Source organism: Salmo salar, chromosome 29 (assembly GCF_965601325.2).
Source record: "Salmo salar chromosome 29, fSalSal1, whole genome shotgun sequence".
Taxonomy (NCBI): Eukaryota; Metazoa; Chordata; class Actinopteri; order Salmoniformes; family Salmonidae; genus Salmo; species Salmo salar.
This window is the reverse complement of record NC_138319.1, coordinates 8,795,682-8,809,883: the sequence shown is the minus strand read 5'-3', so window position 1 is coordinate 8,809,883 and position 14,202 is coordinate 8,795,682. Positions and strand designations below refer to the sequence as shown.

The 14,202-nt window shown below is 41.7% G+C and overlaps 1 protein-coding gene across 2 annotated transcripts in view; it reads right to left on the bottom strand.

Moving 5' to 3' along the window:
* Positions 1-2,086: 2,086 nt before the first annotated feature.
* Positions 2,087-14,202, bottom strand: part of LOC106590058 (cadherin-20) — a 171,361-nt gene continuing 159,245 nt past the window's right edge. For both annotated transcript variants that reach the window (XM_014180571.3, XM_014180570.3), the window contains exons 11-12: positions 4,635-4,886; positions 2,087-4,363 (exon numbers count right to left, since the gene is read on the bottom strand). In XM_014180571.3, coding sequence (XP_014036046.3) covers positions 3,834-4,363; positions 4,635-4,886 — 782 coding nt within the window. In that variant the 3' untranslated portion in view covers positions 2,087-3,833. The remainder of the gene's footprint in view (positions 4,364-4,634; positions 4,887-14,202) is intronic.

Genomic DNA, 14,202 nt, shown 5'->3' with positions numbered 1-14,202 from the left:
GCTTGGAGGGATAAAGTTTAAATAACCCATCACGCTGCACAGATCTCTCGCTCTCTGTCTGGTGCAAGTTAGTTTGCCTTGCCTCCAGTTTCAGCTGATCGAGGGAGTGAATCTTTTTTGTACAGCATGTTATTAGAGGATGATTGAGTGGCTTCTGCGCTGCTGTGAGTTTACCATGGGCAGGATTAGTGAAGGGAGCCAGCCGGAGTCTTATTAACTTGTGCTGCAGTTTGAAACCCTCTTATGGGAGACAGAGCACCGAGGCTTAAGACAAATTACCCTTGACACCTCTGCATAACACTGGGACAGGAGTGTGTGTGTGCGTGTGTGAGTGAGTGAAAGAGAGAGAGAGAGAGAGAGAGAGAGAGAGAGAGAAAACGAGAAAGAGAGAGTGTGTGTGTGTGTGTGCGCATGTGTGTGCATGCCTGTGTGCGTGAAAGGTGGTGGCGGTAGTGATGGAGGGGTAGGAAGGAGCAGGGAACTACAGTAAAGGGTATTGGGAGGATGTTAGAGACAGAGATGTTTTTTTTAATATAATGACACATGCTCTATATGCTCTGTAGAAGGGATTTAGGCCTGTAGAAATAATGATTAATAAGGAGGTTAATCACAGCACATCATTAATATTTGTGATTTAGAATAGAGAGGATTCAGGGGAAATGTGAAGTTACAGAGTTTTAATGTCTGCAAGGTTTTTCTCAGTCATACTAATTAACCACTTCTTGTTTAAACTGATTGACAATTTGCATAATCCTTACATTACCTGATTAATCATATTGGGTGCACTGTATTTTACTGGTTGGCTACAACTTCCATGTGTTCCTTGTTCTTTCTAGTATACATGTATCATATACTTCATAGGATATAGTGGCTGGACGTGTTCTTTGCAAAATGGAAAATGTCATGCACTAAATGACAGGATAAATGACATGCAGGACAATATGATGTGATTATAATACATGAATGTCTACAACAGTTCTCATAGAATAGAGCTGAATGTACAGACAAAACAAAACCGTTGGCTTGTAATTTGAATGTTCCACTGTGTTGTATATGCTTCTCAATGGCTATGAACAATAAGCAGTAGAACATTTTGAGAACAATGTTCCATTTCTCCCTCCTTTCCTCTCTTCCCTTCCTCTCTGAAAAAAAAGGTATCATTAATTAATTGAGGTCATTTGAGGCTAGATGTGCTTACCTAGCATCACAGAACATAGTAGTGGATCATTGTCTGTTTGTAGGCTAAGTCTGTCTGTTGCAGGGTTGGCTGGTGGGCAGGATGGGCTCATTGTAATGGGTGGTCGTTTGCAATGTTAGAGAGAAACACATAGACACAAACACCATATATCCAAGGTTAACTTTTTGAATTCCAACAGGGACATATTAATGCTTTTAATTAGAATATGGAATTAATCTAAAAAAATGTTTTTATCATTACACCATTATGGCTGAAATGGATGTTCTTAGTTTCACCTGGGAAGCTTGTCTGTATAATTGTTGTTGTGGAAATAATGGAATGGAAGCCTCCCTGAGTTGCCTGTTATGCTTTAGGCACAGGTACTGATATGAGGACAACAGGGGGAATGAGATTTTAATCAACGTTTTAAACCCAATTGCCTCCAAACAAAATAAGTCAAGCAAATTAAGTACTTTAAGAGGGAAATGCAATGGAAATGGAGTCATATGCAATAACACTGGAGAACAATTTAGCATATATGATTGCACATTTAAATAGCTGCTTTATCTTATGAAAGGCTTACACTTCTGTCATGCTTCAGGGAAATGCCGCCTAATGTTCCTTGCAGGGGAGAGAAGTGATTTATTTTTCCAAAGTACGCTCTCTCTCCAAAGTTATTGCTAAAATACCTGAAGTACTAAAAGTAACTAAACACCTTTATTTTTTGCTCTCAAAAGCGGTTAATCAAAGCCACGCTGCAGACAAGTACACAGCACTTGACATTTAAAGTAATTTCCCTTTGAGCTAACATCTGCAGCATTTACCATTATTGTGATCTCCGCGAATGTCTGAAAAAAGGTGCATTGTGTGCAGTGCTTGAAAACTTGGCAACTTGACTTGACGACAGCAAAATGTTAAATTTTCTTATTTTATTACCAAGTATACAACAAATATCTACATTCAAACACCACATACTGTAGCATAACTGACACCACACATATTTCAAGTAGAGTCCACCCAATCAAAAATGATCAAAATGTCTTCCTATTATTTCACATCATCTTTGAAAAAGAAGTCCCTTTGTTTATTTGGCGTCGTTTTGCTGAAATATATTTTCTTCTTCTTTACATTTGGCATTTGAAGAAGCAGATTATCAAAGTCTATTGGACGGGATGCGAGGGTTGAGATCAAGCAACAGTGTATGGCAGAGTTGGACTACACCCCTAATCATGGCTGATACCCTGATGAAATGTGTTTTACCATATCGTACATCCCCTGGATTTACTCATCCAGCTATGTTTGTGATGATGAGTAAAACATTTACGGTAACTGGCCATCCTTCATTTCAGATACAGATACTGTAATGTCCCTCAGTCTCGCTGTGGTATCATGGACAGTTTATTTCAAAACAAGAGTTTAAAGATTGTGTTTACGTCCCAAGTGGCACCCTATTTCCTATATAGTGCACTACTTTGCATAGGGTGCAATTTGGGGGACACACATTTCCTGATGAATGCATGATCATGCTTTATCCTCCTAACCAGCAGCAAAACAACAAAGGGTTCAAACTAACAAAATATGAATTGATACATTTAACAAATAATCTTAAAATCCAAATATGATTACAGAGTTTCCATCTCCCCTACTATGTCTGAAACAAGACACTGAGAAATGCTGGGAGAAACATTGTCTTTGAAACACAGAATTGCAATTAGACGCCATTGAAACATTTATGTTACATCATAACTCTTGAACATATTTGAACATATTTTAATGCCGATCCCACAACCTTGGATAACATCAAACACTAGTCCAGTGTTTGTTTGATTCCCAAAAATAAGTTATAAGAAATATAAATACAGCACATGAAAAAATAAATTAATTAATAAGAGACGGCCACATAATGAAGTTACCCTTAATGGAAAATATTGCAGTTCTCATCAAAATGGTTGCAACAATAATGACAAACAGGTCATCAAAACATTTATCTTACTCTTCATTTTTTTCTTGTGTCATAGTGGCTTGGAATACAAAAAGCAAAGTCTTAAACAAAATATTGTCAAAACAAACCAACAAAAAAGATGTCAGCATCTCAGAGTTTGTTTGTGTCCTGCGTAAGTGTGTGCAGGAAGGTAAGGCTAAGTATGTTGAGTCCCTTGTTTTCCCCTCGTTCCCCTCTCTTGTGTTCATCTGAGGGGAATGGGACCCTTTGGACCAAAGAGCTGCTGGTGCCTGTAGCTAGGGCCTGGGTCGGCCAACAGAGTTAACTAACGTGTGCTTTGAAGCCCTTTGCTTTGAGGGCCTTGTGGCGCTAGCTGTCTGTCAGTCAGTCAGTCAGTCCAGGCTACTCTCAAGCCTCTCCTGGAGATGGGGAAGGGTGGTGATGGCAGCTACACAGTTAGGAAGCAACCCAGCTCAGGGTTGAGGCAACCCAGCTCTAAGGCTATAGAGAATAGGCGATGCTCAGTGGTGCTATTGCAAATTCTGCAGTTCTATGGCGAGCACACCTTTCAAATCCATTCTCTCTATTTCTCTCTCTCTCTGTTCCTGTCTCTGTACATGTCTCCGTTTCAGTCATAGTCTCTCTATGTTTCAGTCTCTTCTTTCCTATAAGATGTGTGTATATAGGGGTGAGTCTCTCGTTCCTTCCTCCCCTCTACCACATGGGAGGGTTGTTTGTCTCCAGAACCCCGTACATCTCTGCCAGTTTCTTAAACCTGGGCCCCCAGTCATTGAGATAATCATACTCGTGATCAGTATTGGAGCACCCAGACTGCAGCGAGCTCAGGGACTCAGCCACCGAACCCTCACCCTCGTAGGCGTAGGTCTGTAGGGAGTCGTAAGGTGGGGCGCAGGGGTCCAAATCCGCCTCCAGGAGCTTGGATAGCACATACCCCTGCACGTTGCTGTCTCCACCAACACAAACGCTCCCTGGCCAGCCCACACATGCAAGGGGAACATAGCGTGAAAGGCTCTCGATTTCGGGCAGCATGTCCTGACGTTGCTTCCCCACTAGGTGGGCCTCGTGAGGGTTCCACATGGCAGCGATGTCGAAGGCCTCGGTGTCCTCCTCTCCGCCCCCCTCGTCATCATAGCGGACAATGTTCTCGTGGACGTTGTCTTCCTCATCGTGCAGGTAGGGCTTCTTACGGTGGCTCCGGAGGGACAACATGAGCAGGATCATCACTAGTGGAGAAAAAAGAGACATGGTCAGATACAACATGAACCCCAAATATGGAAGATTATTAATGGTTACTTCAGTGAGTTTGGTGAGTTAGTGTACTATACTAAGACATACAATAGAAGAAGCATAGATTTGGTAAAATAGGGTTTGTATAGAGTGCAATATGATGTTATCGTATACAAAGACAATACTAATATACTTTAGCTTAATAAGTACGTATAAAGCAGATCAGAAGTGGCGAAAATCACTTCAAAGAACCAGATCATGACCTACCGAGCATCACAAAGATACATGCCAGTATGGCGATGAGTGCCCCTCTGCTCAGACTAGCCGGTAGGTGGTAGGCCTCAGCATTACAGGACATAATGTTGCCCTCCACATCGCAGCTACACACACGGATGGTCAGGGTGCTGGTGCTGGTCTGGACCGGCAGCTCTCTGTCTGAGATCAAGATAGGAAGGTAGTAGACTGACTTGTCCTGCTGAGACCAGCCCCCACGCCGCGTCAGGATCCATGCTGTGTTGTCTACATCGGCGACGGAGAGAGAGGAGCCTGGTTAGATACAGTATATACACTGAGTGTACAAAACATTAGGAACATGCTCTTTCCATGTCATAGACTGACCAGGTGATTCCAGGTGAAGGCTATGATCACTTATTGATGTCACCTGTTAAATCCACATCAATCAGTGTAGATGAAGGGGGGGAAGACAGGTTAAAGAAGGATTTTTAAACCTTGAGTCAATTGAAACATGGATGCCAGGCACACCGGTTTGAGTGTGTCAAGAACTGCAATGCTGCTGGGTTTTTCATGCTCAACAGTTTCCCATATGAAGAATCGTCCACCACCCAAAGGACATCCAGCCAAATTGACATAATTTGGGAAGCATTGGAGTCAATATGGGCCAGAATCCTTGTGAAATGCTTTCGAACACCTTGTAGAGTCCATGCCATACATGAAGGGAACTCATGTGCGCTAGCCGTATGGTTAGTGAGAAAGTCCATATTGCAAATGTACGCTCCCTTACTAGACGTCCGACTACGTCCGATAAATCCGCGGACGGCGTCGGGCCGCTCACAGGGGCCGGATCTTCCAGGAAGTCATCGAACGGAGTCTCTCGGACCTTCCGTTTCCGTTTAATAAAATTTTCAAATTTTGGTCATTTCTTTGCAGTTCCGGATTATTCCACGGGAGGGCGAATGGAATCATATTGCAAACGTAACATATATCACCAATCACGACACGGCTTTTTCTCCTAAACGGAAAAGAATTCGAAGACGAAACTCGGTCTGTGTGGGTTTGGCATAATGGGCAGTTGGCCCAGAACAGGATGGAGTCGAGGCCTCGACGCTTTTCGAGTTAAGGCTATTTTTCTGGGATTGAAAGTCAAACAGGAAAATAGAGTGCTGATTTGACTGCTTCACATCAAACTACACGAGCCTACGGTGTCAGGAGAAAAGGAACCATGCATTTACCAATGTTCATTTCAGAGAAATTGTACAATGACACATTGGTGATGTTCAACAATAGGAGGTTTTTTTTTTCAAAAAAGTTGCATATCCAGTTGCAGCGTGTTCAGATGAGTCCGTTAAGGCGGGTTTCGGAGCTCTGCGAGATTTCTGTGATTTTCTGTGATTTTCTGAAACAACACACACTTGTTCAACCCTCTGTAAATAAGTCAGTTCTTAACAGAAAGACCTCAAACTCAATATTCTATAAGAGCCTAACGTTCAGCTTCCTGTGTCAACCAGAAGTGCCTTAAAATGGTGTTATAGGGGCTGTTTTGAAGGGTTAAAAAGGTCAGATCTTTCCACAACTTCATATGTGTGACTAGGCAACCCTCATGAACTGTAAATCAGTCATTTATCCCATCAGATGTCAAAGAAAAGCTCTCTCACACACACACACAGCAAGGACGGAGTGACACAGTGCGGTGCTTAAAGACACAAAGAGCCTGCAATGGCATTACCATTATCTCTAGGCTGTGCCGAGTTCAATGAGACGCTCCGCTTGACCGTAGCTCGCTCGGTCTGAGCGCAGTGACCGTGAGAAAACTAGGCCCAAAATGATGCCTGCACCAATATGTCAAGTGCTTTTGGGTGACAGTGAGAGAACCGTTAGGGTTAGAAGCACAATTCAACCTCAGGAGCGTTTCTGAGGTCCTCCCGATCTGTGCAAGCCTAACCTTGACCATGTGGCATTAACCCTTCACAATGAAAAGAAGGTGTTTAGATCAAACTGTGTGCAATGACTTCTCTCCCCATAGGAACACATAGACTATTCTCCAAAATTCAACCTAAGCCTATGTGGGTTATGAATGCCTTATGAACCTGTCTTCTATAACAATCCATCAGGCTACTGTGAGGTCTACCTGTGTCGATTCTAAGGTTCCTGGAGCAACCGGAAGTTGTTAAAAACACCCTAGAGCTATTGTCATATAACTGCACATTGTGAAAATCACGCAACTCAACCATGTGTCATTCAGTCAATTCTTAAGGTAGAGACTTCATATTCAGGATTCTGTTTATGTCTACCCCAAAGACAACGTGTGTTGAGCAAGAGCTTCCTGTGACAACCGGAAGTGGTTAAAAACAGCCTAGAGTTATTGTCATATAACCTGCACATAGTGAAAATCACGCAACTCAACCATGTGTCATTCAGTCAATTCTTAAGGTAGAGACTTCTTATTCAGGATTCTGTTTATGTCTACCCCAAAGACAACGTGTGTTGAGTAAGAACTTCCTGTGACAACCGGAAGTTGTTAAAAACACCCAAGAGCTATTGTCATATGGCCAACCAACAGATAGTGAAAATCACGCAACTCAACCATCTGTCATTCAGTCAATTCTTAACCTGTTATGGCTAGGGGGCAGTATTTTCACGGCTGGATAAAAAACGTACCCGATTTAATCTGGTTACTACTCCTGCCCAGTAACTGGAATATGCATATAATTATTGGCTTTGGATAGAAAACACTCCAAAGTTTCTAAAACTGTTTGAATGGTGTCTGTGAGTATAACAGAACTCAAATGGCAGGTCAAAACCTGAGAGATTACTTTACAGGAAGTGGCCTGTCTGACCATTTCTTGAACTTCTTTGCCATCTCTATCTTTTACAAAGGATCTCTGCTCTAACGTGACACTTCCTACGTCTTCCATGGGCTGTCAGAGCCCGGGAAAAACGTGAATGTCGTTATTCCAGCCCCAGGCTGAAACACATTATCGCCTTTGTCAAGTGGCCGATCAAGGGACTGTGGGCTTAGGCGCGTGCCCTGGCCACCCCCGTCTTTGTGATTTTTACTCTGTTTGCCGAAAAGGACATTCCCGGTCGGAATATTATCGCTTTTTTACGAGATAAATTGCATAAAATTGATTTTAAACAGCGGTTGACATGCTTCGAAGTACGGTAATGGAATATTTAGAATTTTTTTGTCACGAATTGCGCCATGCGCGTGACCCTGATTTACCATTTCGGATAGTGTCTGGAACGCACGAACAAAACGCCGCTATTCGGATATAACGATGGATTATTTGGGACCAAACCAACATTTGTTATTGAAGTAGCAGTCCTGGGAGTGCATTCTGACGAAGACAACAAAAGGTAATCAAACTTTTATAATAGTAAATCTGATTTTGGTGAAGGCTAAACTTGCCGGGTGTCTAAATAGCTAGCCCGTGATGGCTGGGCTATGTACTTAGAATATTGCAAAATGTGCTTTCACCAAAAAGCTATTTTAAAATCGGACATATCGAGTGCATAGAGGAGTTCTGTATCTATAATTCTTAAAATAATTGTTATGCTTTTTGTGAACGTTTATCGTGAGTAATTTAGTAAATTGTTAGTAAATTCCCCGGAAGTTTGCGAGGGGTATGCTAGTTCTGAACGTCACATGCTAATGTAAAAAGCTGTTTTTTGATATAAATATGAACTTGATTGAACAAAACATGCATGTATTGTTTAACATAATGTCCTAGGTGTGTCATCTGATGAAGATCATCAAAGGTTAGTGCTGCATTTAGCTGGCTTCTGGGTTTTTGTGACATTATATGCTAGCTTGAAAAATGGGTGTCTGATTATTTCTGGCTTGGTACTCTGCTGACATAATCTAATGTTTTGCTTTCGCTGTAAAGCTTTTTTGAAATCGGACAGTGTGGTTAGATAAAGGAGAGTCTTGTCTTTAAAATGCTGTGAAATAGTCATATGTTTGAAAAATTGAAGTTTTTGGATTTTTGAGGAATTTGTAATTCACGCCACGCCTATCATTGGATATTGGAGCAGTTGTTCCGCTAGCGGAACGTCTAGATGTAAGAGGTTAACCTGTTAGGGCTAGGGGGCAGCATTGACACGGCTGGATAAAAAACATACCCGATTTAATCTGGTTACCACTCCTACCCAGTAACTAGAATATGCATATACTTATTACATATGGATAGAAAACACCCTACATTTTCTAAAACTGTTTGAATGGTGTCTGTGAGTATAACAGAACTCAAATGGCAGGTCAAAACCTGAGAGATTCCTTTACAGGAAGTGGCCTGTCTGACCATTTGTTGAACTTCTTTTCCATCTCTATCATTTACTAAGGATCTCTGCTCTAACGTGACACTTCCCACATCGTCCATAGGCGCTCAGAGCCCGGGAAAAAACAGAATGTCGTCATTCCAGCCCCAGGCTGAAACACATTATCGCCTTTCTCAAGTGGCCGATCAAGAGACACTAGCTTATGCGCGTGACCCCGACCGCCCCCGCCTTTGGGATTTTTTCCTCTGTTTGCCGAAAAGGAGATTCCCTGTCGGAATATTATCGCTTTTCTACGAGAAAAATGTCGTAAAAATTGATTTTAAACAGCGGTTGACATGCTTCGAAGTACGGTAATGGAATACTTAGAATTTTATTGTCACGAATTGCGCCATGCGCGTGACACTTCTTTACTATTTCGGATAGTGTCTGGAACGCACGAACAAAACGCCGCTATTCGGATATAACGATGGATTATTTTGGACCAAACCAACATTTGTTATTGAAGTAGCTGTCCTGGGTGTGTATTCTGACAAAGACAACAAAAGGTAATGAAACTTTTATAATAGTAAATATGATTATGGTGAGTGCTAAACTTGCCGGGTGTCTAAATAGCGAGCCCGTGATGCCTGGGCTATGTACTTAGAATATTGCAAAATGTGCTTTCACCAAAAAGCTATTTTAAAATCGGACATATCGAGTGCATAGAGGAGGTCTGTATCTATAATTCTTAAAATAATTGTTATGCTTTTTGTGAACGTTTATCGTGAGTAATTTAGTAAAATGTTAGCGAATTCCCCGGAAGTTTGCGGGGGGTATGCTAGTTCTGAACGTCACATGCTAATGTAAAAAGCTGGTTTTTGATATAAATATGAACTTGATTGAACTAAACATGCATGTATTGTATAACATAATGTCCTAGGGTTGTCATCTGATGAAGATCATCAAAGGTGAGTGCTGCATTTAGCTGTCTTCTGGGTTTTGGTGACATTATATGCTGGCTTGAAAAATGGGTGTCTGATTATTTCTGGCTTGGTACTCTGCTGACATAATCTAATGTTTTGCTTTCGTTGTAAAGCCTTTTTGAAATCGGACAGTGTGGTTAGATTAACGAGAGTCTTGTCTTTAAATGGCTGTAAAATAGTCATATGTTTGAGAAATTGAAGTAATAGGATTTTTAAGGTTTTGAAAATCGCGCCACAGGATAGCAGTGGCTGTTACGTAGGTGGGACGAATTCGTCCCGCCTAGCCTAGAGAGGTTAAAGAGTGGTTTCTGGCCCGATTTTTATGTCAATTACACATGTATAAGAGCTGTATGGACATACATTTGACATATTTTATTGACATAATTTTTTGGGTTGTTTTTGCTTGTGCATAAGGCATATGTTTTGTGCATTTGGAATATGATTTCATAGGAAGTTAAAAGTGACATATTTGCTTGTGCATAAGGCATATGTTTTGTGCATTTGGAATATGATTTCATAGGAAGTCAAAAGTGACATATTTGCTTGTGCATAAGGCATATGATTTGTGCATTTGGAATATGATTTCATAGGTCAAAAGTAACATATTTTTTTCTTTTTTTTGCCAAATGCCATTAGAAATGTGCAAATGAAATGTCCAATTCTTTTTTTGTCAATTATACATGTATGAAAGTATTGAATGTGCCAAATCAGGATGTTTGTCCGTTTGCCATGTAAGATCATAGGAAGTCGGTTTCCAAACCCAAAAGTCAGTGAACCATGGACCAAATGGCATTTATACTGCCCAAATGATATATAGCCCTATGTTAAGCCATGAATCAACGCAGACAGTCTACTTGTCATGTATGATGAGGGAGAAGTGGGACTCTGTTGCTTTAAAAAAAAATACGAATTTGACATGCTCAGAATGCATAATTGACTGGCCCGATGATCTCGGGATGGCCGTGCAGTGACTGTGGTTCCTCTCCATCGCTCGTTGTGTTGATTTCATCATGTCAACTTTGGTGATATTTTTTGCTGATGAATCATATTGCAAATGCGCGTTACGTTTGCAATATGATTCAATGGGCATTTAGCATCACGAATTTAGGCATGCTCAAAAATACTACAGAAATGCATAATTGACTGTCCCAATGATCTCGGTATGGCCGGACAGTGACTGTGGTTCCTCTCCATGGCTTGATGGTGACATGAGAGAAGTGGGACTGCTGTTTTTTAGCGATTTTTTTTGAAAAATGTCCAAAATGACTAGGGGCGCACCATATTGGATGGGCACTGATGGAAGGTGCTCCCTACCCAACCGTGGACCCCTTGCACCCCCCTAAAGGCATTTAAAACCCTTCTAAAAAATGTATCCTTGTAACCCATTTCGGGTCACCATGTGCACGGATGCGCATTTGCAATATGTTTCAATGGGCCTCAACATCACGAATTTGGCATGCTCAACAACACTGCAAAAATGCATAATCGACTGTCCCGATGAACTGGGGATGGCCGTGCAGTGACTGTGGTTCCTCTCCATGGCTTGATGGTGACATGAGAGAAGTGGGACTGTCGTTTTTTAGCGATTTTTTGAAAAATGTCCAAAATGACTAGGGGCGCCCCATTCTGGATGGGCACTGATGGAAGGTGCTCCCTACCCAACCGTGGACCCCTTGCACCCTCCTAAAGGCATTTAAAACCCTTCGAAAAAATGTATCCTGGTAACCCATTTCGGGTCACCATGTGCACGGATGCGCATTTGCAATATGTTTCAATGGGCCTCAACATCACAAATTTGGCATGCTCAAAAACCCTGCAGAAATGCATAATTGACTGTCCCAATGAACTGGGGATGGCCGTGCAGTGACTGTGGTTCCTCTCTATCGCTCATTGTGTTGATTTCATCATGTCAACTTTGGTGATATTTTTTGCTGTTGAATCATATTGCAAATGCACGTTACGTTTGCAATATTACGCGTTACGTTCGCAATATGATTCATCATGTCAACTTTGGTGATATTTTTTGCTGTTGAATCATATTGCAAATGCGCGTTACGTTTGCAATATTGCTCGTTACGTTTGCAATATGATTCAATGGGCATTTAGCATCACGAATTTAGGCATGCTCAAAAATACTGCAGAAATGCATAATTGACTGGCCCGATGAACTCGGGATGGCCGGGCAGTGACTGTGGTTCCTCTCCATTGCTCGTCACCCAGAAGTCAGCGTCCATCAGTCAATTAGATGTCATTCTGACACCAAACTGATACCATCTGACACCAAATCCACTTTTTCCAACTCGTATAGAAGCCAACTATCACATATGTCAGAGAAGGCTTATAATTCACAGTGCTTTCAATTTTAACCATAAAAAAAAACATAAAACACATAGTTACGTTACAGCTGCGGGTCCAGCTCTAACAATATGTGTAGGCCTATGTGAGGCGACCCCGAATCCCAAGTTTCGGCTTGATAGGTCATTCGGTGCCCGAGCAATGGCCTTAATTGGTGCTGCAAATTCACTTTTTCAGGGCGTTACTACGGGGTCCCTGAATGAGCTATCGGACAGATACATTGGGGTCCGTCTCTATGGGCCGAGGCGGTTTCAATGCACCTAGTCTTGCGACTCTGGGGCATTTCTACATGTCGCCATGTCCGTGATATACAAAATGAATTGAACATATTGCAAATGCACGAGGCGGTTTCTCGGTCTGAGAACCTTCTAGAGCCACATAAATCACCGTGCACTATCGACTTGAGCTCTAGAACAGGTTTCTAAAATTTCGGAGCTCTAGGTCTGACGGTTTCAACGAAAGTAACTATTGAAAGCGGTATAAGCCTCTAAGCCCCACACTACGTCCCTATGGCCAAATTGTGTGTGTGTGTTTTAGTTTTTTTGCAAAAATAATAGACACACGTTGTCTTTGGGGTAGGCATAGAAGGAATCCTGAATATGAAGTCTCTACCTTAAGAATTGACTGAATGACAGATGGTTGAGTTGCGTGATTTTCACTATGTGCGTTTTATATGACAATAGCTCTAGGCTGTTTTTAACAACTTCCGGATGTCACAAGAAGCTCTTGCTCCACACACGTTGTCTTTGGGGTAGACTTAAACAGAATCCTGAATATGAAGTCTCTACCTTAAATCGGGTACGTTTTTTATCCAGCAGTGAAAATACTGCCCCCTAGCCATAACAGGTTAACCTCTCTGGGCTAGGCGGGACGAAATCGTCCCACCTACGCAACAGCCAGTGTAATCCCGTGGCGTGATTTTCAAATACCTTAGAAATGCTATTACTTAAATTTCTCAAACATATGACTATTTTACACCATTTTAAAGACAAGACTCTCGTTAATCTAACCACACTGTCCGATTTCAAAAAGGCTTTACAACGAAAGCAAAACATTAGATTATGTCAGCAGAGTACCCAGCCAGACATAATCAGACACCCATTTTTCAAGCTTGCATATAATGTCACAAAAACACAGAAGACAGCTAAATGCAGCACTAACCTTTGATGATCTTCATCAGATGACACACCTAGGACATTATGTTATACAATACATGCATGTTTTGTTCAATCAAGTTCATATTTATATCAAAAAACAGCTTTTTACATTAGCATGTGCCGTTCAGAACTAGCATACCCCCCGCAAACCTCCGGTGAATTTACTAAATTACTCTCGATAAACGTTCACAAAAAACATAACAATTATTTTAAGAATTATAGATACAGAACTCCTTTGTGCAATTGAGGTGTCCGATTTTAAAATAGCTTTTCGGTGAAAGCACATTTTGCAATATTCTGAGTAGATAGCCCAGCCATCACGGCTAGCCATTTAGACACCCACCAAGTTTAGCCCTGACCAAACGCCGATTTACTATTACAAAAGTTTGATTACCTTTGATGTTCTTCGTCAGAATGCACTCCCAGGACTCCTACTTCAATAACAAATGTTGGTTTGGTCCAAAATAATCCATCGTTATATCCAAATAGCGACGTTTTGTTCGTGCGTTCAAGACACTATCCGAAGTGTAAATAAGGGTCACGAGCATGGCGCAATTCGTGACAAAAAATGTCTAAATATTCCATTACCGTACTTCGAAGCATGTCAACCGCTGTTTAAAATCCATTTTTATGCCATTTTTCTCGTAAAAAAGCGATAATATTCTGACCGGGAATCTGCGTTTAGGTAAACAGAGGAAAGAAAACAAAGCATTCGATCGACGCGGGCACACGCCTGAGTCTCACAGTACTGTAACCAGCCACTACCCAAACGCGCTACTTTTTTTCAGCCAGAGCCTGCAAAGCCACGATTCAGCTTTTTGCCGCCTTCTGAGAGCCCATGGGAGC